At 45.7% G+C, this 27063-nt stretch overlaps 1 protein-coding gene across 1 annotated transcript in view; it reads right to left on the bottom strand.

The window, feature by feature from the left end:
- ADAMTSL3 (ADAMTS like 3) overlaps nucleotides 1-27063 on the bottom strand; it is a 774261-nt gene that overhangs the window by 148050 nt on the left and 599148 nt on the right. The window contains exons 16-17 of the mRNA XM_073568559.1: nucleotides 26500-26789; nucleotides 24407-24536 (exon numbers count right to left, since the gene is read on the bottom strand). Of these exons, the coding sequence (XP_073424660.1) occupies nucleotides 24407-24536; nucleotides 26500-26789 (420 nt within the window). The remainder of the gene's footprint in view (nucleotides 1-24406; nucleotides 24537-26499; nucleotides 26790-27063) is intronic.

Below are 27063 nucleotides of genomic sequence, written 5' to 3'. Positions count from 1 at the left end.
ACCTCAGGGGGGCATATATTCTTATTCGCATTAAGCATGGGGATGAATGGAAGACGGCGTTTAATACTCCGGAGGGACATTTTGAGTACCTGGTGATGCCTTTTGGGCTCACTAATGCCCCTTCTGTCTTCCAGTGCTTCATGAATGATATTTTCTGAGACTTTGTGGATAAATTTTTGATCATCTATCTGGATGATATTTTGATCTTTTCCAAGGATTGGGACTCTCATGTGGAACATGTTCGGACTGTGTTCCGGATTTTGAGGGAGAATTCCCTGTATGTCAAGGAATCGAAATGCCTTTTTGGGGTACAGAGGATTTCATTTTTGGGATTTATTTTGTCTCCATCAACTATTGAAATGGACCCGGCCAAGGTACAGGCCATTTATGATTGGGTTCAGCCCACTTCTTTGAAGGCCCTCCAGAAGTTTTTGGGTTTTGCTAATTTTTATCGTAAATTTATAGCTAATTTCTCTGGTATTGCCAAACCATTGACTGATTTGACTAAGAAAGGTGCTGATGTGTTGAATTGGTCTCCGGAGGCTGTTTCTTCCTTTCAGGAGCTGAAGCGAAGGTTCACTTCTGCTCCGTTTTGCGGCAACCTGATGTCTCACTCCCGTTTCAGGTAGAGGTGGACGCTTCTGAGATTGGTGCAGGAGATGTTTTGTCCCAAAAAGATCCGGTAACATCTAAAATGAATCCCTGTGCTTTCTTTTCCCGAAAGTTCTCCCCATCTGAACGCAACTATGATGTGGGGAATCGGGAACTGTTAGCCATGAAATGGGCATTTGAGGAATGGAGACATTGGTTGGAGGGAGCTAAACATCAAGTCGTGGTCCTTACTGACCACAAGAATTTGATTTACCTGGAGTCGGCCAAACGCTTGAATCCTAGACAGGCTAGGTGAGCTTTGTTTTTCACACGTTTTGATTTTGTGGTCTCTTTTCTTCCGGGCACTAAGAATATCAAGGCAGACGCCCTCTCTAGGAGTTTCTTTGCTGATTCTCCTGTTGTGACCAAGCCTGCTACCATCTTAGGTGAGGGGGTAGTTCTTTCTGCCATCTCGCCCGATTTGAGACGTGCTCTGGAAGAGTTTCAGGAGGACAAACCTGAGCGTTGTCTTATTGGAAAATTGTATGTTCCTGACCAGTGGAGGAAGAGAGTGATGTCTGAAGTTCATTGCTCTGCATTGGCTGGTCATCCAGGTATTTTTGGTACTAGAGATTTGGTGAGTCGGTCTTTTTGGTGGCCCACCTTGTCTCGTGATGTCAGGAGTTTTGTGCAGTCCTGTGGCACTTGCTCCCGGTCTAAACCTTGTTCTCGCTCTAGTGGGTTGTTGATGCCTTTGCCGGTGCCCAGGAGGCCATGGACCCATATTTCAATGGATTTTATCTCTGATATGCCTGTCTCTCAGAGAATGACTGTTATTTGGGTGATTTGTGATAGATTCTCTAAGATGGTCCATCTTGTACCACTCCCTAAGTTGCCATCTTCCTCAGAGTTGGTGCCCTTGTTTTTGCAACAAGTGGTTCGCTTGCACGGGATTCCTGAGAACATTGTATCTGACAGAGGAGTTCAGTTTATTTCTAGATTTTGGAGGACTTTCTGTTCCAAGCTGGGAATTCAGTTGTCCTTCTCCTCTGCGTTTCACCCTCAGACCAATGGGCAGACGGAGAGAACAAACCAGACTTTGGAGTCGTATTTGAGATGTTTTATTTCTGCCGATCAGGATGATTGGGTTTCATTTTTGCCCTTGGCCGAATTTGCTTTAAATAATAGAGCTAGTTCTGCCACTTTGATGTCACCTTTTTTTTGTAACTTTGGGATTCATCCTCGACTCTCTTCAGGGCAGGTGGAGTCTTCTGCCTGTCCAGGTGTTGACACTGTGGTGGAGAGAATGCACCAGATCTGGGACCAAGTGGTGGATAGGTTGTCTCTCTCCCAGGAAAAGGCCCAGCGGTTTTCCAACCGTCATAGGACCATTGGTCCCCAGTTTAAGGTGGTTGATATGGTTTGGTTGTCATCAAAGAATATCTTTATGAAGGTGGCTTCTCCAAAGTTTAAACCTAGATTTATCGGACCTTACAAGATTTTGGAGATTCTTAATCCTGTCTCTTTTCGATTGGCTCTTCCTGTTACATTTAAGATCCATAACGTGTTTCATAAGTCTCTGTTAAAGAGGTTTGTTGAGCCAGTAGTTCCTGTGGTGGCACCTCCTGACCCTGTATTGGTGGAAGGTAATGTGGAATATGAGGTTGAGAAGATACTGGATTCTCACCTGGCTAGACGGAGACTCCAGTATTTGGTTAAATGGAAGGGTTATGGCCAGGAGGATAATTCTTGGGTCCCTGCATCCGATATTCATGCCGAAAGATTGGTTCGTGCTTTTCATCGGTCCCATCCTGATCGCCCTGGTGGCGTGGATGAGGGTTCGGTGACCCCTCCTCAAGGGGGAGGTACTGTTGTGAGTTCATTTTCCCCTTCACCGTTGATGTCTGATGAACTCCCTCCGCTGGTGAAGAGAGGTAGTGAAATTGATTGGGATGGGAAAAACCTGTCATCTGAACAGGCGGAGCGTGATTGGACACCTGGAATCACTGAGTGGATATAAGGCAGCTGATGCCCTGCAGGGGTGCTGGTGATCCTTTCTGCTCTGAGCTCTTGCAAACCAGTTCAGTACCTGTCTTCTGAAAGCTAAGTTTTTGCTCTCTTATTTTTCCATGAGATTGTGTCTGTTTACTTAGTGTTTGTGTTCTGCCTGCCCTTGTTGGTTCAGGCTGAGCTCCATTTTTGTCTCTGGTCAAGTTGATCTTTTGCTCAGTCTTCAGAATATACCTGAGTGCTGATATAGTGATTTTGAAGTCTAGAGACTTCAGGGCCTTTTTTCCTATCAGACGGTTGGGACATTTTTGTAGGGTTTTTTGCGGATTGCAGCCAGCATCTTTTCTGTCCTGTCCTAGCTAGTTAGTGGGCCCCATCGTTTGCTCAACCTGTCTTTCTGTCTGTGTTTGTGTTTTCATCTACTTTTCACCGACAATACATGTTGGGGCTGTCTATTGCTTTGGGGTCTCCTCTGGGGCAGTTTAGATTTCCCCTTTCTTTCTTTAGGCTTATTTAGTTCATCGGCTGTGAACGAGGGGTCTAGGGCACCGTAGGAACCCCCACGGCTACTGTTAGTTGTGTGAATAGGATCAGGGGTCTGCAATCTGATAGCTACCAACCTCTCCGGTTTTCTGGACTTAGCTTGTATTTTTGTTTTTTCCTCCTTCGGTGACTCATTCATAACAGGGAGTCATGTCATCTGCTGGTATAGGTCCACTGTGTTTTATAAAGACCAAAGTCAGTGCAGCTGTTCACCAGGAAATGTTAGAGCACTTCATGCTTCCCTCTGCCGACAAGTTTTTGGAGATGGAAATTTCATACTCCAGCAGGGCTTGGCACCTGTTCACGCTGCCTAAAGTACCAATACATGGTTTAAAAATAACAGTATCACTGTGCTTAATTGGACAGCAAACTCCCCTGACATGAACCCCATAGAGAATCTATGGGGTATTGTCAAGAGGAAGATGAGAGACACCAGACCCAACAATACAGACGAGCTGAAGGCTGCTAACAAAGCAACCTGGGCTTCCATAACACCTCAGCAGTGCCACAGGCTGATCGCCTCCATGCTACTCCGCACTGATGCAGTAATTGATGCAAAAGGAGCCCCGACCAAGTATTGAGTGCATTTACTGAACATGCATTTCAGTAGGCCAACATTTCGGATATTAAAATAATTTTTCAAGCTGGTGTTATAAAGTATTCTAATTTACTGAGATAATGACTTTTGGGTATTCATAGAATCATAGAATGGTACATCCATCATCATTCACACAGTTAGCAACTAAAGTCTATACTAGCGCATGGCCGACTGACCATGCAAACCTTTTATAGCCAGGACCTTCCGGAAGCTTCCAGATCCCTGAGATGGACCAATCAGATCTGGAGAAGGACCTGCGCATGTGACTCCCGATCTCCAATGGGAGATCATAGAATCATAGAAATGTAGAGTTGGAAGGGACCTCCTGGGCCATCTGGTCCAACCCCCTGCTCATAACAGGATTCACTAAATCATCCCAGATTTCTATCCAGCCTCTGTTTGAAGACTTCTACTGAAGGAGAACTCACCACCTCTCATGGCAGCCTGTTCCTCTCATTGAGCACCCTAACTGTCAGCCATAATCATCAATATTAACAGAAATAAACACTTGAAATAGATCACTCGGTTTGTAATGACTCTATATAATATTATTATACTGCATAGCTAGCTCAGTAATGGGTTAACAGTTTAATCCTTCATTGAAATTGTCTAACTTTTTTCTCTCTTCTCCAAAACAATTTTCTAAGCTTATTTATCACCAGGTGATAGCTCAGAAGAGGCAAGATAATGATTACAAACCTTGTTGTTTGATGGGTTAAGTTTCAAACCAAACTGGCATTGGAATGCTTATAGGAAATAAAATATGCAACTAGGAGCCTTGGCACATTACTTAGGGTCTACTGTAAGCTAAATCAGATTCTTCTATGAAAGCAAAAGACTTCTTCCTCTTCATCAAGGCAATGTAGGGGACCTGTTGGCTGGGTGAGAGACATTCAATAGAACTTGTAGGGGGTAAAGTTTCTCATTCACAAGTGTGCCGAACTGCCATATGGATATTTATCAATGGTTCCCTTGAAAATAAAATATGCAAATAGCCTCTTTTAAGAGGAAGAGAACAGGGTGTCAGGTGCCAGACATAGAAAGAAGCAACCGTACAAGTTAATATCGACTCGAAATAGCCTTTCCATATATCTTAGGACATAATGTGAGGACTTGTGGAGCTCCTAAAGTGAACCCGCAGAGTCATGGTAACGAACCTCCATCAGGTGAGCGTGCCTAGTGAGAATCACCCCCTATACAGGGAGCGGCAGGGCCAGGGGAAACTATCGCCGTGACGGCTGGTACCAAGGGACAGTAGGAGACACAAGTGAAGGAGACAGAGCGGACAGGAGACTGCAGGGAGCGACCTCAGCCAGTATAGTAGAGGCAGGCTGAAGTGGAACACTCAGGAGGGGAATGGTGACACAGGAGAAGGCAGGCAAAGGCTGGAGCAGGTGAGCACTTAAAGAAAACACAGTGAACAACTAGTTGAGGACACTGGAGATAATAGTGCGGCAGCGCAACACAGAGCAGGTAGCCAGGAGGCACTAAGACGCAGGGAAGAGTGGGAGCCCGAATCATAGAAAGGCACAAATGATAATCAGGCACAGCCTACAGGAAGAGGTTGCCTGATATAGGGAGTGTGTGCCGGACGGAGGACTTCCGGGTCAGGGTCCTCCAGTATCATAGAAATGCCAAGATGGTGCAGCCGCAGTCACAGCTGCGAGATGTGCGCGTGCGCACCCGATGGGACCCCAGAGCCGGGCACGCAGCCGCAGAGTCAGGTGCAAGACATGCGCACGCGCACCCGACGGGATCCCGGAGCCGGCCGCGAGACTGGAAGTGAGGACACCGGGTGATGCGCTCTAACTCCGGAGGCATGCCGGGACACCACGGACAGGTAAGTATGATGGGGCATGGAGGAGACACATAAAACCTACTGTCAGAAAAAGCTCTCAGATGAATTGACTGTTAAAGGGTTACTCTCAAGTTTGAAATGTATTCCTTATCCATGAGATAGGAGAGAAATTTTCTGATCTCAGGGGGATCTCTGGGGGTCTGAGAGTTGAGGACCCAGTGTTCCTGAGAACCAGTCTTTGTAGAGCCCCATGATGTGGTGGTTTATCATGGATGCTGCTGCTCCAGTCACTCATAATGGTAGTGCTGGAAATTGCTGAGTACTGCGCTCGGCTGGTATTTGCCACTGCCATTAGAATGAACTGAGTGGTAGTGTGCATGATCTTTCCTGTCGAGCTCTTCACAGCCAGTTCTTGGGATCGCTGGTGGTCATAGTGGTCAAAACCCAGTAACTGAAAACCATGGATAGGTAATAACATTCAAACTCGAGAATACCCCTTTTAACTCATTTTGCAGTCTGCTAAATTGTATGATACATACACAAAGGCCGTGGAAGACAAACAGTCCAAAATGTTTTAGGAAACTATAGAAAAAATACCTTTTAGTCAAGAAAAAAAGGAAAACATGGATTTTTGTGAGTACTCACCGTAAAATCCTTTTCTCCGAGACGCTCATTGGGGGACACAGAGACTGTGGGTGTGTGCTTCTGCCGTCTGGAGGCCGACACTAAGTGTACAAAAAAAGAGTTAGCTCCTCCTCCGCCGCATACACCCTCGCCCCTAGGCCGGGCGTAACTCAGTTTAGTGCATAAGCAGTAGGAGAACGCGCCTTAAACTCAGGCAAGAAACTATATGTCTGAAAAAGGGGGCCACCCTAAACCTTGTACAAGGATTTGTAAAACTCAAAATAAGTAAAAGCCAACTGGCTGATAGGGTGGGTGCTGTGTCCCCCAATGAGCGTCTCGGAGAAAAGGATTTTACGGTGAGTACTCACAAAAATCCATGTTTCTCCTTCGTCTCATTGGGGGACACAGAGACTGTGGGACGTCCTAAAGCAGTCCTCTGGGCGGGATCTTAACTCACCCAATCCATGCTAATTTGCGCCCCTGATTAGAGGTGCGCAACTGCTGCCTGGAGAATCTTTCTTCCCAGGCTTGCATCCGAGGATGCCTGGGTATGTACGTTATAATGCTTGACAAACGTATGTAAACTGGACCAGGTAGCTGCTTTGCATACCTGCTCCGCTGAAGCCTGGTGTCGTAGTGCCCATGAGGCACCCACTGCCCGTGCCGAGTGAGCCTTGATCCCTGCCGGAACTGGCGTGCCACTGATTTGATAAGCTTCTTGGACCGTCAGGCGAACCCATCTGGCCAAAGTCGCTCTGGACGCAGCGAGCCCCTTCCGCCGTACCTCTGGAACCACGAATAGAGAGTCTGTCTGGCGGAATGGCGCCGTCCTCGCCACATACCTCCTAAGAGCTCTTACCAGATCCAGAGTGTGCAAAGCCTTCTCTACCCTGTGCACCGGTGCCGGGCAAAACGAGGGTAAGACGATGTCTTCGTTGATATGAAATGCAGACACAACCTTCGGCAAGAAGGGGGGAGCTGGCCTTAAAACTACCTTATCCTTATAAAAGGTCAGGAACGGCGGTTTACAAGATAAGGCCGCCAATTCCGAAACCCGCCTAATAGACGTTATGGCTACTAGAAAAACGACCTTTCTGGACAGGTAAGGTAAGGAGACCTCTTGCAATGGTTCGAAAGGGGCCTCCTGAAGGGCTCTGAGCACCAAATTCAGGTCCCATGATTCCGTCGGCGCCTTATAGGGGGGTACTAAATGTGCGACCCCCTGCATAAACGTCCTAACCTGCCAGACGGAAGCGACTTTTCGTTGGAAAAGTACCGACAGGGCCGAGATTTGCGTTCTGAGGGAACTCGGGGCCAACCCTGCGTCCAGCCCTGCCTGTAGAAAAGCCAGTACGTTGGGGATCGAAAAAACCAGAGGAGCCACTTCACGATCCCTACACCAACGGAAGAATACTTCCCAAGTCCGATGATACACCCTCGCCGAGGAAGGCTTTCGGGCACTCACCATCGTGGCCGCCACATCGCGTCTGAATCCTGCCTGTGTTAACAGCCAAGATTCAATGGCCACGCCGTCAAACACAGGGCCCCTAAGTTCGGATGGCAGATCGGCCCTTGGGACAGTAAGTCCGGCCGATCTGGAAGACGCCAGGGTACGTCCACCACTAGTTGGACCAGATCTGCGTACCAGGCCCGCCGGGGCCAGTCTGGGGCCAGCAGAATTGCAGGAACCTTCTCTCTCCTTATTTTCCTGATAACTCTTGGAAGCAGCGGCAGCGGGGGGAACAAGTACGGGAGACGAAACTGGCTCCACGGGAGCACCAGTGCGTCTGCTGCGATTGCCTGCGGATCGAGGGATCGAGCGACAAACCTTAGTACCTTGGCATTCTCTCTGGATGCCATAAGGTCCACGTCTGGTGTCCCCCACCGTTGGCAGATCTGCTGAAAGATCTCGGGGTGCAGGGACCATTCCCCTGCCGCAACCCCCTGTCGGCTGAGAAAATCTGCCGCCCAGTTTTCGACTCCTGGAATGTGCACCGCTGAAATTACCACGCGGTTCTTCTCCGCCCAACGTAGTACCAGTCCGACCTCGCGCATGGCTGCCTGGCTGCGCGTGCCCCCTTGATGGTTGACATATGCTACTGCTGTAGCATTGTCCGTCTGGATGCGCACCGGCCGGTGTCTCAGGAAACACTGGAAATGTCGTAGGGCCAATCGTATTGCCCGTATCTCCAGAATGTTGATCGGGAGAATTACCTCCTGAACCGACCATCGCCCCTGGGCTATGTGACTCTGGAAAACTGCTCCCCAACCCTGCAGGCTTGCATCGGTCGTCACCACCAACCATTGTTCCGGGGGAAAGGGCTTCCCCTGGACCAGAGACGAGTCGCGAGTCCACCACCGGAGTGAACCCCGTACTAGCGGAGACAATTTGCACCGATGACTGAGAGACAGCAGCCTCCGGTCCCATGCTGTCAAGAGCGCATGCTGAAGCGGACGGAGATGGAACTGGGCAAACGGGATTGCTTCTATCGCCGCCACCATTCTGCCCAACACACTCATGCCATACCGGATGGATCTGGAGCCCGGCTGTAGAAGGTTCCGTATCCCTTGCTTGATTTTTTGCGCCTTGTCCTGAGGGAGGATCACCAGCCCCCGGGAGGTGTCGAAAATCATGCCCAGGAACACGATTTTTTGGGCTGGAATCAAGGACGACTTGCTCCAATTGATCAGCCAGCCCAGACGGGCCAGGGTATCCAGAGTAATATTGACATTGTCCTGGCACTCCTGAAACGACGGCCCCTTTACCAAAAGGTCGTCCAGGTAAGGTAACACCGTTATGCCCCGTGCATGCAGGATGGCCATAACCACCGCCATTATCTTTGTAAAGACTCTGGGGGCAGTGGCCAGACCAAAGGGCAGAGCCACGAATTGGAAGTGACGTCCTCCGATCGCAAATCGCAGGAACCTCTGGTGTGGGGGGAATATCGGAATATGCAGATATGCATCCTGCACATCGATTGAGGCCAGGAATTCCCCTGGATCCATGGCTGCAATGACCGAGCGGAGGGATTCCATCCGGAATCGCCTGACCCTGATGAATCTGTTTAGGATCTTTAGATCCAGAACCGGCCTCACAGTCCCGTCCTTTTTGGGGACCGAAAAAAGATTGGAGTAAAACCCCTGCGACTCTTCGCCCTGCGGCACTGGGGCGATAACCCCTTTGTGCTCTAGCGTCGTTACAGCCTGTAACAAACTCTCCGCCTGCGAATCTGTCTTGGAAAGTCGCGAACGGAAGAATCGCTGTGGTGGCCGTCCGACAAACTCTATCTTGTACCCGGACGATACAAGTTCTGCCACCCAAGTGTCGCGTGTCACTGTGACCCAAACGTGGCTGAACCTTAGTAGGCGTCCGCCCACCCTGTCGTCCGTAGGTACGGAGCGCCTCCAGTCATTTAGCTGGAGGCTTTTGGGGCTTGGCCCCCTTCGCTCTGGGTAAATGGCCTCGGCCTCTACCCAGCGGATTGGCCCTGTAAGAGACTTGTTTTTCCCTCCTCTGGCCATCGTTTGCGGAGGAGTATGTCCTGGCCGGAGTCCCCCCCCAGGGGCTACGAAAGGGTCGAAAACGCCTTTGCGTTTGCCTGAATGCCGGGCAACTTCTCTGCTGCGGAAGGAAACTACTCTTCCCCCCTGTGGCTTCTGAGATAAGCCTATCCAGCTTCTCACCGAACAATCGATTGCCCTGAAAAGGCAATGAGGTCAAGGATTTTTTAGAGATAGAATCCGCTTTCCACAGCCTCAGCCATAATGCACGCCTAATGGCGATCGCATTCGCCGCTGCCACCGCCGAACACTCGGCCGCGTCCAGTGAGGCGCTGACAAGATAATCACTTGCCCCTGACATCTGATTTGCCACCTCTAAGACCTCCGCGGGCAGATCCCTGTCCTGGAGGGCCTTATACAGAGCTTCCCCCCACGAAACCATGGCTTTAGCCACCCAAGTCGCCGCAAAGGAGGGGGCCAGAGCCGACCCTGCTGCCTCATATACCGAGCGGGCAAGCCCGTCCATGAGGCGATCAGTTGGGTCCTTAATAGAGGAAACACTGGGTATTGACAATAGCGACCTAGATGCTAAACGTGACACGGGAGGGTCCACTACTGGCGACTCTACCCAAGCCTTATGGAGCTCAGGAGGAAACGGATACTTTGCCTGTAGCGCTTTTTGCATTGCAAAGCGCTTATCCGGGTGATCTCTATGTTTCTGGACTAGCTCCTCAAACTCCGGATGCGTGGCAAATCTTCTATGTGGTCGCCTGGATTTCTTAAAAGAGACCTTGTGACCTGAGGCTGTGGGCACATCGTCCTCGATCTCTAATGTCTGGTTGACTGCCTCAATGAGACTGTCCACCGAATCCTGGAACCCCAGACTTTCTAGATTCCAGGCTCCTTCCTCCTCTCCTTCATCCTGATCGCTCCCAGAGCTCAGTGACGGGGAACGGGATGCCCTAATACCCGCCGCCGAAGCCCCGGAGGGTCCGGCCGACGGAGAACGAACCCTCTTGATATGAGCTTGCCTGGTACTGGAGCGACCTCTAATGGTTGGAGGGTCCTGAGACGAGGACGAGCTCTCTTCCGCTGGCAGACCCCCCTCCCTGCTCCCGCCCGGGCCCTGAAGGGATTCAATTGCCCTTGTAAGGGACAGCATAGACTGCGATAAGGACACCGCCCATTCCGGGGGGTCCTGACCCCTTGGTTCAGAAACAGTGGGGGGCTCCTGGGCGCGCTCCGACTCACAGGCTTCACAATATTTACCCGCCTGTGCCTTTGGCAGCCTGACCCCACAGGACACGCAAACCGCGTAAAGGAAAGAGTGAGCTTTTCCTTTTGCAGACATACTTGCACAGGCTGAAGGCAGAGTAGAAGGAGGAGGAGGGTAACCTCTTCCCTGACAAGCAGCGTGGTTCTCCAAACGGAGTTACACTCACCCACCGGCTCCTTGCGTGGATGCGATGTGTTAGGGCGGAAGTCTCTCCGGGATCTGCGCCTCTGACCTCCTGCCCTATATCGCGCGTCTCCACCATCGCCGCTGTCACCGCCGCGTCAGCGGGCGGGACTTCCGGCTACCACCGGAAGTCAGCGGGCGGGACTTCCGGCTACCACCGGAAGTCGGCGCGCGGCCTCGCGCGATACTCGCGCCCTCCTACAGTGGGGCCGCGGCCGCCGGCGGGCTTCCGGCCGCGATACACGCGGCGTGCGGAGCCCGGGTGCAACGCCCTGGCTACCGCTACCCACCAGCGCCAACTTGCGGTGCGCTCCAGGAGCGGATCCCCCATATACTAAACAGGTGAGCAGGGCCATCCGCCGTGCAGGCGCGCGGGGGGGGGGGGGGGGCTCTGTCGGTCTTACTCGCGGCCTCTTCCCCCTGTACGCTCTCACCTGCGCCTCCGATTCAACCCCCTGGACTCACTACCAAGGGGTGGACGGGTCCTCCATACACTGCTGTTGTAGGAGAGTAGCAACGCGGAGGCTGACCCCTGGTTCTGCTCACACGTGCTCCTGATGAAGTTGTGGGGAAACCGAGTCCTCTAATCAGGACGCGTTGCCCCTCTTTCGTTAAAAAATAGATGTCTGGAAAAAAGTCCCAGATGTGTCCCTCGGTGCGGGAGAGGACACGTGGAGGGTTACTCACACGTGGTCGCCCGTTGGTGATTTGGGGAGATCGGATCCTCTCTATAGGATCCGTCGCCCCTATCTTATCTTCATAGAAAAAAGGGAGGAAAAAAAAAAAAAAAAAAAATCTAGTCTGGAACTCCAGACTGCGTGTGCCTCCATCAGACACTAAGCAAAAACTGAGTTACGCCCGGCCTAGGGGCGAGGGTGTATGCGGCGGAGGAGGAGCTAACTCTTTTTTTGTACACTTAGTGTCGGCCTCCAGACGGCAGAAGCACACACCCACAGTCTCTGTGTCCCCCAATGAGACGAAGGAGAAAAGTTTATTCTCTTCAGTAAAATGACCATATTCTTTAAATGGATTTTCTGGTTGAAGGTTAATAATATAGCTTAATCCTATAAAAAAATATACAACTTTCTAATACACATTATCTTTCAGTTTATATTTTTAGATATATTTTCCTTTTTAATACACTTTTATAGGTTTAATGAATAACACTATGATTATCAATGCCATCTAATAACCTGTCCAGACCCTTCCGTTCCTGTTCAATTCTGTAACTCACTGTTTATTGTGTTTTGCGGTGATGATGATGTCAATGACTGTGTATGATTTCTCTCAGATCATTTACTCCGTTTTCTTTCAGATCATTTACGACACTTATAAAATACCTGCAAGCAGTCCTACAACGCTAGGTGGAAACCTTTATGTCTCCTGCACCTTGCTGGGGCCTCTGGATTTGCCTTAGTAAACTTTCCAATGAACCTGTGCATCTTTCTGCTAAATGAATCTCTGCATGTCTAGCTTCTGTAATTCTATTACCATCTGTTTAAGATTACCTTTTTATAAAATATCTCGGCATATTTCAACCCTCGCTTCCGTCCTTATGCTGCATTGAAATAATCAAGGTCCATGTTTTACTACATTGTAAATAGTAGTGAATGATCCTTTGTGGCTGCACAGTATTCTGTAATAATATAACTAAAAGTGAAATAAATTATACACATGGTATGAAATGCATAGAAAATGTAAGAAAACGATAACTGAATTGGACCTGTAGTCTAAATACGTGTCCTGTTGAATTTCCACTTTAATGCATAGTTTCTCCTGACTCCATTTATTGTGACGGCATGTTATTTTCCAAAGTATCAAGAGAGACTGCGGAGGCATTTACTATACTTAACTTTCTTGCTATACTTTACTGTACAAGTTTTCCAGAATTGATATGGTCTGAAAAAAGAACTTATTTCTATGAAATAATCTCATTCTTATCTAATGACATTATTAGCTGAAGAAAATGCTCTTTACTATCACATCGTATTAACATAACTATGAAGGATCGATCACATACACGTCACTTTCACTGCCTATTACAAATGACCCATTTTGTAAATTCACATTCAATATTCCAAACCTTTCTATCTGATGAGTGGTGTAGTTATTGCTGGACCTGGACTGGGCAATACAAAACAGCAACAACAAAAATATCGCTGTACAGTGTCACTAAAAATATGCTCATCACCATTTTACACACTGCAGGAGACTGCATCAGTCACTGAAAGCTCACATGATCTCAGGTACGACTGCGCATCCTTCCCTATAGCTTTAAAGCTACCATATCACGTGGTATAGTACAATCAGTAGGGACTATCGTAGCCAGTAAAAAATGGAATGAAGTGGCCTTTTAAGCCGGGGTCACACTTGCGAGAAACTCATGCGAGTGCCGCATCTCAATACTCGGCACTGCCGCCGGCACTTAGACCAGAGCGCTCAGCTGCATGGAAATATATGCAGCCGCACACTCCGGTCCTGAGTACCGAAGGCAGTGCCGGGTATTGAGACACGAGACTCATGCGAGTTTCTCGCAAGTGTGACTCCGGCTTTAGGGTGATTTAGGATAGCGAGAGGATGTCAGAGCTCTCAGCTCACAATAGAGATAGGAATAGAAGGACCTAAAACATCGTAGTAGCACTACCAAACACGGACCACAACTGGACTCCTTTGCCTCTGGCAAGCATATTATTGGGCATTATGAAATATATGGCACATTTCTTGTCTCTGTCACAACACAATGATGTTACCTTGTTACCTCTTACAGCAACACCATCAGTTTGAATCAGTGTTCTGACCATAAAGGTCACAAATGGCTATGAACGATATTTTTTAATTATTTTTTTACATTTTAAAAAACATGAAAAGTCTGTCAGTGCACTGTGTTATTTAGTTGGCAGTTAGTTACTACAGGTTAATATCCATTTCTATGGTGAACTCACTTTGACATTACTAAGGCTGAGTTTGCATTCAAAGAATTGAAAGGGGTCAGATACCATCCTAGGAATCTTCAGAATGTTATCTTTTCTTTTTTAGTTCAGTTAAAGTACCTGTGATTCACACATATTTGTTTACTGCGAATTGATCTTTTTTAGGAAAAATTTTGAGAACCTGGCTGCGAGCGGGAGCCGAGTGTCATGCCACTGTGCTCCGAGCCTCTCACACAGAGAGGATCAGAGCACAGCTGCAGAGGAGGCGGAGAAAGTAATTTATCCATCTCATCCATTGCCGGGGTCAGCATATATCTCACAGCACACGGATGATGTGCGCTGTGTCACTCGCACCTATAGACTTGTAGGGGTGCAAGTGAGCCGAGACTTGGTCGAGTGTCAGTGACAATCGCAGCATGCTGCGAATTCACTTGCACGTAGGATACGGCCGAGTAAAAAAACAGTGATGGCAGCTGCCCCAGAGATGAATACTGGTCTGAGTGCTATGTGATGTTCCCTGGTGTGACGCTGGCCTTTGAAACAGAGACGGCTGCAGGAAATCGCTGGCAGTGTTTCCCAAAAGCGTCTTTTCTGATGTCTCTATGGACATCTTTTGGGGTGGCCTTACTGCCAGAATTCTGCTTAGAAGCCACTACTGTAACGTGCTGCTGCAGTGCAGTACAGCGCAACCTCCACCAGGGGATGCTGGTGAGGGAAGAGAGGTTGCACACACACACACAGCATAGTAATACAGAGCACAGCACAGGTGTCACAGGTTACGAAAGAGTGGTCAGACTAGCCGAAGTCATCAACTGTCAGGAGCAGAAGTACCAAGGGAGACAGCAAGTGCATAGTCAGGGACGAGCAAAAAGTCACGACCTACCGGGAACATGGTATCAGAAATGTAAGACATAAGACTTAGTCAGCGTACACGCCAGAGGGTCAAAAGCCAGTCGGGAAGCGTGGTATCAGAAACGGAAAAACCAGAAGAAGGAGTCCAGAGATCAAGCTGAGTCATACACAAGTCCAGGTAATCAGGGGCAGAAGGAACACTAAAGGAATACAGGTCAGAGGAAGTCCTGAAGAGAATGGACCGGTCACTTCTTTTAACCACTTTACGACCTTTGATGCCGGAAACGGTTAAAAGAAGTTACAAGTGACGGAACATATGAACAGCAAGTTATTTGTCATAGCTGTGTACATGTTCGTTCATTTTGGCAATTTTTAACGCTTTTTCAGGTCGACTCCAGGAGCAATCTGCTTGCCATAGAGGTTGTACGCACTTACTCTTCTCTATAATATAAAAACGTTGTGTAGCTTCCGTTTTTTTTTTCAGAGAGCATGAAGAATGCTTTGGTAAAGGCCATTTATGGTAAGTGCACACTGAGTTTTTTTTAATTTTTTTTTGAAGCAAAAACTCTCCAAATCCTCCTCAAAAATGGAAAATTCCTAAAAAACTTGGATTTTCTGCTCAGTTTTCACTCTAAAAACTCAGCACAACATTTGGCTTTGTGTGGAATATGCAACAGCAGGGTGAAGCCACACTTCAAAAATGATCCTACCTTTACACAACATTCTACACATTTTTCTTGCGGATCTCTGTAATAAACTCTAAATATACATAGAAGTGATGGATTTCAATGGCTACTGTGTAAAAGTAAAAACAAGAAGTCAAGAATAAATAAAGTCCATTTGGTATATTATGACAATGAATAACAAAATTGTATCATTTTTGGGCTCCAGAATGCAGATCCTCACTGTCATGTCATAAACCACTGCACATTCCTTAAGAATCTCAGAGCAAAGACATAAAAGAAGGAAAGAAACAGTCAAAGCTTATTACCAAGATTTAAAAAGAATATGTCTGCGGAAAAAAACTGAGAAATGATCGTGAAACCAACATGAAATCTTCCTTCAGGTTCAATAGGAAACAATTTCCTGAATCATTATTAAAAATACCCTTTTTGACTTCTGGCTGAGGAAGGAGGTAGATGTCTCTTGCCAGGGTATGTTTGAGGCTTGCCCCGATACTTGGACAAGTTGCAGACCTATATTATATACAAGACGTTAAACTCTATAATAACCGAACCCGCAGGGAACATGAAACCTGTTATATGCCTCACAGCCTGAAAATGATGACAGTCATCACATCTTCTGCCCCATCAGTCTTGCTCAACTAGACAAGGATATTGAAGTGGATTTCTACACTTGATCATAGTTTTACAACTGTTCTAGAATTTCTCACTTCTGGCATGAGATATCGGAATACTATGACCTGTTCATTATGTGTCTGCCAGATGTAGTAAGTGTAAGGAATGCTGATTAATCTGTAACATAAAAAGGGTCAATAAAGAATTCAAGTCTTTGAGCTCCAGCTTCATATAAAGGAGGGATAAAAAGATCTTTCATATTGGCTGGAATCAATAGATCTTTATACAAGTCTTGCGAGAACTAGGATGAAAAGAATTATTATCGCGTAAGGCATATTGATTGGGAAGAGCATAGATTTCATAGTTACTGACTGTATTGACAGCGTAGCAAAATGACTGGTAGTAGATATGGCAAGAAAGGACAATATTTCCCAGGGACACACACAAAACTCACATTTCCCATAGCAAAACTTGGGCCCCAATTTCCACTGAGCATTCTTCCAAATGAACTGTGTCTTTATTACATGTTTTACTGTGAACTCTGTTTTCTGACTTGATATATTCCCTAATTCTGGCTGCAGGCAGCCACCACTTGGAGGCGCTAAGTGTATATGGATTTATATATGCAGTAAGTTCCCCCTAGTGGTCACTTCATGTAGCCACGATGACAGTGCCATGCTAAGTTAAAGGAAGCAGGTTGGTGAGGGCATCACGGGCACAATGGTCATCACATCTTCTACCTTTACAGTGGATTTGCCACTGATGCATACCATAAAATAACAGCTGTAATAAAAATGAGACATCTTTAACTATCTTCACAGACACACATTCTGTCGCTGTATTTTATTGCTTTACTTTAAACTATCCCATAGGAAGGGAAAGCAACACTTTTATATTATTCCTTCTGATATTACAGCCAAGACGCCATTCATAAAAAGTTTATAAATTCCCACTGTATTTTCTCACTTTTTCCCATAATACAAAAATTGACAGTTATGTTAAAAGTCAGTGAAGATCCATGTAATGACCTTTAACATGCTGGCATATAACCATGACAAGAGGGCAACAACAATGTCTTGCTGTTGCCTGTTCTGCCAATTCTTATGGGTTCCATTAGAAGGCGATCTACTCAAACAGTAGGTGATCACTAGTGATGAGCGAGTATACTCGTTACTTGAGATTTCCCGAGCATGCTCTGGTGATCTCCGAGTATTTTGGCGTGCTCGGAGATTTAGTTTCTGTCGCTGTAGCTGCATAATTTGTGGCTGCTAGATAGCCTGAATACATATGCGGAATTGCATGTTTGTTAGTAAATCCCCACATGTATTCAGGCTATCTAGCAGCCACAAATCATGCAGCTACAGTGATAAACTAAATCTCCGAGCATGCCAAAATACTCAGAGATCACCAGAGCATGCTCGGGAAATCTCGAGTAACAGGTATTCTCGCTCATCACTAGTTATCACCTATTTTTTGAGTAGGTAATCTGTGGATCGCCTTCTAATGGAACCCATAACAATTGGCAGAACAGGAAAATCTGCTCATCACTAGTGATCACCTGTTTTTACTGGACAACCCCTTTAATTCTTACTGTCTCTCTTAATATATGTTATATATCAAATTATTAAATGTGCACTAGATTGCTGGAAATGGACAGGTGATTCAGGGGTTATTTAAATGCCATATTCATATTAGGAAGGATTTTCCTTTTCTGCACAATGAAGCAATTTGCATCTGCAGTATGTTATAGCGATGCCTCTGCCTCCATCTGAATTAATGATGTATCATCTGGTAGGCACTTGATGGCGGCTGCCAGGGTTAGCAGTGGTTAAGGAGTAACACAATGATGAGTATATTTCTATATTTAAAGTCCTGTAGCTGCACAGAGGTCAGGCAATATTTTTAGAATCCTTTTAGGTAGCGACAGGTGTGTGCTGAGAGTTCTTCCAGTTATCAATGTGTGCATGAGCCATGAATGGTGAAAATATTACATGATGCGTCCAATCAGCAACACAGACCTTTGCGACATGTAATGCAGCTATCGATCCAGGGGCCCCATACGTTACATACTGTGATGCACACAGTACCCTATACAGGTAAACTAGCACGTGTGTGTGCCAGTACGGAATGAGTGGTAAATATGTGTGCACAAATGAATGTACCATAAATAAGAATGCCTCCATGAGTGTGAATGTGTGTGCCTGTCTGTTGTGTGTGCCGTTAGTAATTACAGGATATAAATCACAATATTCATTAAAATTACAAGCTGATAATAATGAGTTACAGTATCTATCTTAAAAGGATCCTGGGAATGAATGAAATCGGGCTGCACGATTGCAACCAGTTATATCTTTCTCTTAAAGGAAACTGTCACATCAGATAACACTATTAACCTGAAGATTTAGGAATAATCTGCAGGTTAATGGTGCTAGAAAGATGCCAGGCCACCTTACTGAAAGCGTGGCTACTGGGAGAAAAAGAGACTCTGTTCCTCCCAGGAGCCGCCAGCTTTCAGTCATACAGGCGAGCCGCCACAGCTACAGCTACAGTTCAGTACACAGTGAGCAGCGGCTGTAAGCACCCCTCGGCACTTGTACTGACAGCACTGATACACTGCAGAGCGAGCTGTCAGTCAAGGTGCCTGTGAATACTTACAACCGCGGCACATAGAGCTGTGCACTATACCGACACACCACTATGACTGAAAGCTGATGGCTTGGTTGTGTGCCAAAGTATTTTCTCCATTCTACTAAAGGCTTATGGCCCCTAGCTATGTTTTCAGTACGGCAGCTGGGTACCTTTCTGCTCCAGGTAATTAACAAGTCTCTCTCTATGTAGACATGAACAAGTCAATCAGCAGCGGCGCTGGGAAGAACCGGCCGGACTACTCCTGTCTCTGCTTATAGTTCCTGACCACATATTCAAAGTACAGTAAAATTTCTCTGAAACAACTGAGCGATTCAGAGAATAATATACCAGGCTGCAATTTATACAGCCATGGATCGCCAGACAAGTTCCCTTTAGTATAAAAATGAGTAAACGAGTGTGGATAAAGTCTTACGAGAGGTGGCGGCTAACAAAGCGGGGCATATCCAATGCCAGAGCACAGGGCAGCATAATGTGAATTATTGCCAAGTTGATGTTTGATTTTTTTTCTGGTCAGCTCAAAAAATCACAGAGAGCCAACATTTTTATAGACATATTGAAAAACCATAATAAATCAGTAAGACTTCATCTGTAATCCATAATTCTGATATGAGCACAATCGCTGAGTTAACGGTGAACTGTAGAATGATGATAATCACAGACATAACCCGTACAAGATCCTCCAGCTTGAAAATAGTCACAGAAGCATCTTTTTTTTTTTTTACAGACAGGGGAAAACAATATTTTAACTGAATATCCAGGAATCTGTGGACGGCTGGCAGCCATGCACAGATCCGTACTACTACTGTGGCGCCCCTGAGGGTTCAGTTGCCACAGAGGTACTGCACCTCTTCCTGAGGTCTGGTGCCCCACGATCCAGGCGAGTTGGTGGCTCCTAACCACGCTCCAACACTCGCATCCCACACAACACGGTAGTTCAGCAAAGCCACATTGCGGCTCCCTGCTTAGAGTGTAGCAGAGCACCTTTGGTGGCTCCCTGCTTGGAACACGAAACGTGCTAGGAGGCGGGTGGAGTTAGAATACATAAAAGAGTGGGAAGGTTTTGAATTTCAGAAAGTTCGGAGTCAGTCAGCCAGGAGTGAGGAAAGAAGATCCCTGGGAGAGGGATGGAGGAAGGAGGTGCTGCAGCAGATCTCAGTGACCTGGGTCTGCTGGCACGGGAAAGGAAAGAAAGAGAAAGACATTGAACAAAAACCTAATCTTCCATAAGAAGGAAAGACTAGTATGGAATGTAGGAGTAAAAGGGAACAGAGGATGTGGGTTAGAGGAAGAACCCTGCCTAGTGGGCTGTAAATGCACTACTCCCATCTAAGACTTGGAGGCACAACAGCAGATTCAGCAGTAAGGAGTCCCCGAAGCAGACTACAGCTGTCTGCCGTACAAGGAAAGTTCTTGGGAACATCTGTCAGGAGGCACTCCAGTGTAACTCAGTACTAGGAGATCTTCACACTTAAAGGCGCTATAGAGGAGACGTTCAGAAAGGCACATGTTGGCGGAGTGTTGGAAGGGAGCGTCCTATCTTGCCTGGAGGTCGACTGAGTCCCTGACCCGGAGGACACAGCACGGAGGCAGGCATCTGTGTGTTCTACAGACTGTGAGTAAAGCTTTGGAACTACAAGCCCTGGTGTCCTCCAGTCATTCCTACGCCAACACACCTGGTACCGCTACATCTGGGTACCAGCTTCTAGACTGCCTGCGCCTCTCAGCTACCCCTACATCTACACTGCCCTGGGACTACAGCTCTACCTGTGGGGAGCTTCACCATCTTGGCTGCAACACACCACCAGTCCCAGAGGATCTGCATGCAGCGTCGGCTTAACATCTCCCTTGCCGAACACCACAGGTGGCGTCACGAACTATTCATCAATTCTATTTCATTGTTCTTTCTCCCCCTTTGCCATGGAGCCCCAGGGCCACGGACCGGGTCACAGCTTCCGTGACAACTCCCATTGAGATCAACGGGCCCGGTGCCGAGTACCCCGATAGCCCTGGCGGGCGTTCCACTACTATACCGCATTCTGCATAAATACATTAGAAATGGACATTTCCCAGGCTGGAGAACTTACTACATCTCCGGATCTGTACAGAGATATCCATGAAAATAACAACACTACGATCAGTAATACAGAACACTCAATAACAAATGGCTCTCCTAGCATTTCCCCCAGACACAAGTGCACATATCTACAGCATGGTTTACATTTCTGTGCTCCCTGCATAAATGCCTGTGCAAACATCCCGCTCCTTCCAGCGCAGGGCCATGATGAGCCATCTTAGGTTACTGTGGAGCTTGCTCCTCTCAGACGTTTCCACTCTATTGTTTTGTCTGTATCTGGTTCCTGTTTGGAAAGGTAATTCCCTCCTAAACTAGTTTTAATCAACAACATGTTGAAAAGATTCCTGCAGCCGGCAGGTGCCCAGGCCTCATGCTGCTCTGGTGTCCCTCCATATACAGTACAGCTACGCGTTCAGTATAGGTCCTGCTCAAAGCTCCATTTACAGATGATGATTGATCAGCACATAGATATAACCTTATGGAATGTAATATTAGTGTATTGGGTACCTTAAAAATGTAAAATATTTTTACTTAATTGTATGTATTTTGGTCTGAAAATGATTTGTGCAATTTGGTTACATAAAAAAAAATTGGCAGCAATTGCGTTCTTTAGCCTCCGTGCTGCACAGTCTTTTACTGGCTGCAGACTGATTAAACTAAGAATCCATGAGATAGTCGATTTGACAGAGGTTTTTGTTGCTCCATTTCGTATCTGTATATTTTTTACCTTCTCTCCGACTCTCAGCTGATTTATGATCACATGAAAGTTCAGATCTTCTTTGACGCTTGAGGTCATAAATTAGCTGAGAGGAGCTTAGTAAGAGATGGATAAAACAGTTACAAATCCTAGTCAGAATGAATTCACTGATGGATCCTCAGTGAACTCATTCTAGAGAGAAGCAAACAACTTGCCATTGTCATGCAAAATGTGAAAACAAATTACATTTTTTTAGCCCAAAATATATGCATTTAAGTAAAAATATGTTGTCCCTGAAGGTGCGCATGTCTTTGAATTAATTGTAAAAAGTATCACTTTAATTACTCACTTGTCTAACAATTGTTTACAGCGCGACTGTAATAGGGCAGCAAACAAAGGGTGTAAACTATAAGAATACCTTTTCCACATTTCCAGAATAATAAACTGTGAATAATTCTACTATACAACCCCAAATCATCTTCATAAAGTTCATCCACTGACATAATGACATTGTAATGCAAAGTAAGTCATGTTTGAGGGAAGTTTTTAATGAAGACCTTTCATCAAACTTTTCATGTTGAACTGGCCACACAATGTCATAGTGGGTGCATAGCGGAATAAAATGTGTTTTGTTTTTATTTTTTTAATTTGTATATGATCGACCATAGAGAGAAGTTCACGCCCCCAGTAAGCCATCAGTGTGTCATCTGTGAGCCATCAGTGTGTCATCTGTGAGCCATCAGTGTGTCATTGGTGTGTCATCTGTGAGCCATCAGTGTGTCATCAGTGTGTCATCTGTGAGCCATCTGTGGCTGCACATCCAGTTGGAAGAATGTCTCAAGTGGGGTACCAAAGGGCTCTGTCCTGGGCCCTGTATTGTTCAACATCTTTATCAACAATTTAGATGAATGAATTGAGGGTAAACTGATTAAATTTGCAGTTGACACAAAGCTAGGAGGGATAGCTAATACTAGAGAAGAGAGAGAGAGGATTCAAAAAGATATAAACTGGAGAAGTGGGCAGCAACTAACAGAATGGTAGGCAACAGGGAAAAATGCAAAGTACTACATCTGGGCAATAAAAATGAAAAAAGCATATACAGAATGGGAGGAATAGGGCTAAGCAACAGCACATGTGAAAAAGACTTGGGTATACTAATATATCACAGACTGAATATGAGTCAACAGTGTGATGCAGCAGCAAAAAAGGCAAATGCAATTCTAGGATGTATTAACAGAAGCATACAGTCTAGATCACGTGCAGTCATTATTTCCCTCTACTCCTTTTTGGGCAGACCTAATCTGGAATACTGTGTCCAGTTTTGGGCGCCACATTTTAAAAGAGACATCAACAAACTGGAGCAAGTTTAGAAAAGAGCGACCAGAATGGTGACCGGTCAGCAAACCCTGTCTTATGAGGAAAGGTTGCAGGATTTGGGAATGTTTAGTTTTCAAAAGAGAAGACTGAGAGGAGACTTAATAGCTGTCTACAAATATCTAAAGGGCTGTCACATTGTAGAAGGATCAACTTTATTCTCATTTGCACAAGGAAAGACTAGAAGCAATGGGATGAAACTGAATGGGAGGAGACACAGATTAGATATTAGAAAAAACTTTTTGATAGTTAGAGTGATCAATGAGTGGAACAGGCTGCCACGAGAAGTGGTGAGTTCTCCTTCAATGGAAGTCTTCAAACAGAGGCTGGACAGACATCTGACTGGGATGATTTAGCGAATCCTGCTTTGAGCAGGGGGTTGGACCAGATGGCCCAGGAGGTCCCTTCCAACTCTACGATTCTATGATTCTATGATCTGTGAGCCATCAGTGTGTCATCTGTGAGCCATCAGTGTGTCATCTGTGAGCCATCAGTGTGTCATCGGTGTGTCATCTGTGAGCCATCAGTGTGTCATCTGTGAGCCATCAGTGTGTCATCTGTGAGCCATCAGTGTGTCATCTGTGAGCTATCAGTATGTCATCTGTGAGCCATCAGTGTGTCATCCGTGTGCCATCTGTGAGCCATCAGTGTGTCATCAGTGTGTCATCTGTGAGCCATCCGTGTGTCATCTGTGTGTCATCTGTGAGCCATCAGTGTGTCATCTGTGAGCCATCAGTGTGTCATCGGTGTGTCATCTGTGAGCCATCAGTGTGTCATCAGTGTGTCATCTGTGAGCCATCAGTGTGTCATCTGTGAGCCATCAGTGTGTCATCTGTGAGCCATCAGTGTGTCATCAGTGTGTCATCTGTGAGCCATCAGTGTGTCATCTGTGAGCCATCAGTGTGTCATCTGTGAGCCATCAGTGTGTCATTGGTGCGTCATCTGTGAGCCATCACTGTGTCATCAGTGTGTCATCTGTGAGCCATCAGTGTGTCATCTGTGAGCCATCAGTGTGTCATCAGTGTATCACCTGTGAGCCATCAGTGTGTCATCTGTGAGCCATCAGTGTATGTATGGGTTTAACATTGCAAAGTAGGAGAAGCTTTGGAATTGATTTTTCTTAAGCCAAAGCAGAAAAAAAATGGATGGCACACTGATGCCACACCGATCCAAAATACTGATGACACCGGTACCGGTTTTATACGGACTTGTGAATGGGGCCTTAGAGGAAATCATGACTTCCCTATAATCTAAGTACCAGTTTCTATTACATACTGCTCAAAAAATAAAGGGAACACAAACAGCCTGTTTCATATGGAATAGTGTTCCCTTTATCTTTTTGAGCAGTATATATTAACTTGAAATCATGTAATTCAGAAAAGGCGACATTACTCCCTACAGACAGTACCTTGGAGGGCATAGTTTGGTATTGCAGGCTCTGGTCATTGGCGGTGGACGCATTGAGCTGTCACACAGCGAGTTGTTAGTAATTCTTTTTGTGTGGATATGGAGGCAGGCTGCGATGGCTTCTTGTCTTCCTAGATTAAAGGGATACAAAACTAAAGTAAAGATGAAGGAAATATAATCAGTCATTGAGGAAAAAGGCAATATACAGGAAATTCCATCTGTTCTACATTTTCCAAATGTTAGAACCTCTTGTTCTAAAAATAACTACTCTGATTGTCGTCATTGAGCTCTTTGGGTGAATTCTCCGTTATCTTATCAGTAGTAAATAAAATCTCTTTCTTTAAAAGAGAAAATAATGGTTTTAAGGGAATCTGTCCTCCCTTGGGACATATATGACCTATTAATAAGGGCATACAGGTAATAGAAATATTACACTAGTCCTACTTGTATGCCTCACATTGATAATCTTGTTGCTGAGAAATCTTATATTCTTTCTTTATGCTAATGATTTCTTCCAGGCTCCGGGGGGAGTGCGGTGCCTGGAGGAAATCCCTTCCTCCTGTCCTCATTGTAATATTTACCCCCTCCCATCAGCGTCAGTTATGGCCCCGGAATCCTGCGCCTGCGCCCTGCTCTCCCTCAGAAATACATACAGTGGGTTCGGAAAGTATTCAGACCCCTTTAAATTTTTCACTCTTTGTTTCATTGAATCCATTTGGTAAATTAAAAAAAGTTCATTTTTTTCTCATTAATGTACACTCTGCACCCCATCTGGACTGAAAAAAAACAGAAATGTAGAAATTTTTGCAAATTTATTAAAAAAGAAAAACTGGGCGGGGGGATGTGACAGATTCCCTTTAACCGGATGTAGAATTATAATGGCAAAAACCACAGCAGATTCTCTGTCCAGACTGCATTATAAAGTAGTATTTGGAGTAAATAGTGCAACCAGTTCCCATTAGTCATCTGTATAGAGCTCCATGTTTGATACTCGTGGACATCTCATTTTCATGGAATCCTAATCTTTTATCAGTCAACCACTACACTTACATGCTGAGTCAAACTAAGTACACCAGTGTATTGGGAACTCAGGATGACTCATTTTTAGTTATAAGGGTAGGTGTAGAAGACTGAGAGGAGACTTAATAGCTGTAAGGTGTGGAGAAGATGGACAAAAAAATTCTCCATTGTGTCAGTCTGCAGACTACGCACAGATGTCATCCATTTGCAGTCCGATAGTTGCCACAATCATTAACTTGCATGACAGAGGGCGATCAAACTCTGACATGCTGCGATCTTTTCCTCGGGCAGTCTCTGTCCAAGGGAAAAAATCTGATGTGCATGGCCCACAGACTAACATTGGTCCAAGTGTGATCTGATGTTTTGTCAGATCACTCTCATAACTCATAAGGTGGTCTGCACGAGCCCTATTACTGACACTGTCAACATAGTTTGGAAAATATAGAAGTGTGTAAGGATAAGAGAAAAAGTAAAATTTGGCTGTCAATTTATTTATCCATTTCAAAGAAGCAAAATAGGTAAAAAAATATTTAATAAAACAGACATTTGAAAAGTGGTGAAAGGTCCTTTTTCAAAGAATATACTTTTCTTTTACATATCAGTAAAAAATAAGGGTAAAACACGTTATCTACTTTTTTTTTTTTACAAGAATGAGGAACTCCTAAGTAAACTAAATGTACTGTTTCATGGTATAGACATTACCTCTCCTACCCTGTATTAAGTGGTAAATTCCACAACAAAGTTCCTCTCCAAAATGAAAGGGTGTGAACGGGATGTGGTCTTTAAAATAGGAGTGACTACAAGCACAAATTTTTGGCAGCAAGAATTGGCAAGTATCATGAAGGGTGATCCGATACGTTAATATCTGTCGATAAGAGCACATAGTTGTTTGATCTAGGGTAAAACTAGACTGTAGAAGATGAGGCAAGATTGTAGATAACATTGAAAGTTGGAATTCTTCAGATACTGTTCTAAAACTGAATCGGGTCCAGATCCAGGTGGGGAGAACGTAAAAATGACAAGTTAGTAAAGTAACAACGGATTATATATGGTCATACATGTAGCAATCTCTACCTCCTGAACAACTAGTGGAGCAGGCCGTGAAGCCGATATACTCCCAGTCATACATCTCGGCGGATTCCTCCTCTTGTGTGGGAAGCTCTACTGCTTGGTCCACTGCTTCACCCTCACACGGTGGGAGGTAGCAAGCTCTTTCTACAATTGGTTTTTCTTCTTCACATTCTTCTTCTGGCAATTCTAGTTCAGTCTGAGTAAAGGTCAGTAAAATACGACACTTGACTTCCCTCACTTGCACACCACGACCACATGTAGCACTGCACGATGACCATGCTTCTGGGATGAACCTGCAACAATGAATGATTCATGATGACTCTATTATATTTCTTGCAATTCCCATATAATGAAATAGTAAACTTTCTATCTAGGTATCTAGCAGCTACTACCTAGCTATATATCTACAAGTAGTGAGACAACAGAAACAACTTTTCTACTCCGCAGATTCACATTTACAATCTAGTTTAGTTGTTGTCTATGTACAACTGGTCAATTTACTGCTCTACAAAGAGTTAACAGGTTGTCCAAAGAAGAAGTACATTTTAATCAATAGATCTTGAAATA

The sequence above is a fragment of the Dendrobates tinctorius genome, unplaced genomic scaffold (assembly GCF_039654945.1).
Source record: "Dendrobates tinctorius isolate UK_male_01 unplaced genomic scaffold, ASM3965494v1 ptg000022l, whole genome shotgun sequence".
NCBI lineage: Eukaryota > Metazoa > Chordata > Amphibia > Anura > Dendrobatidae > Dendrobates > Dendrobates tinctorius.
This window is presented reverse-complemented; position numbering and strand designations above follow the sequence as displayed.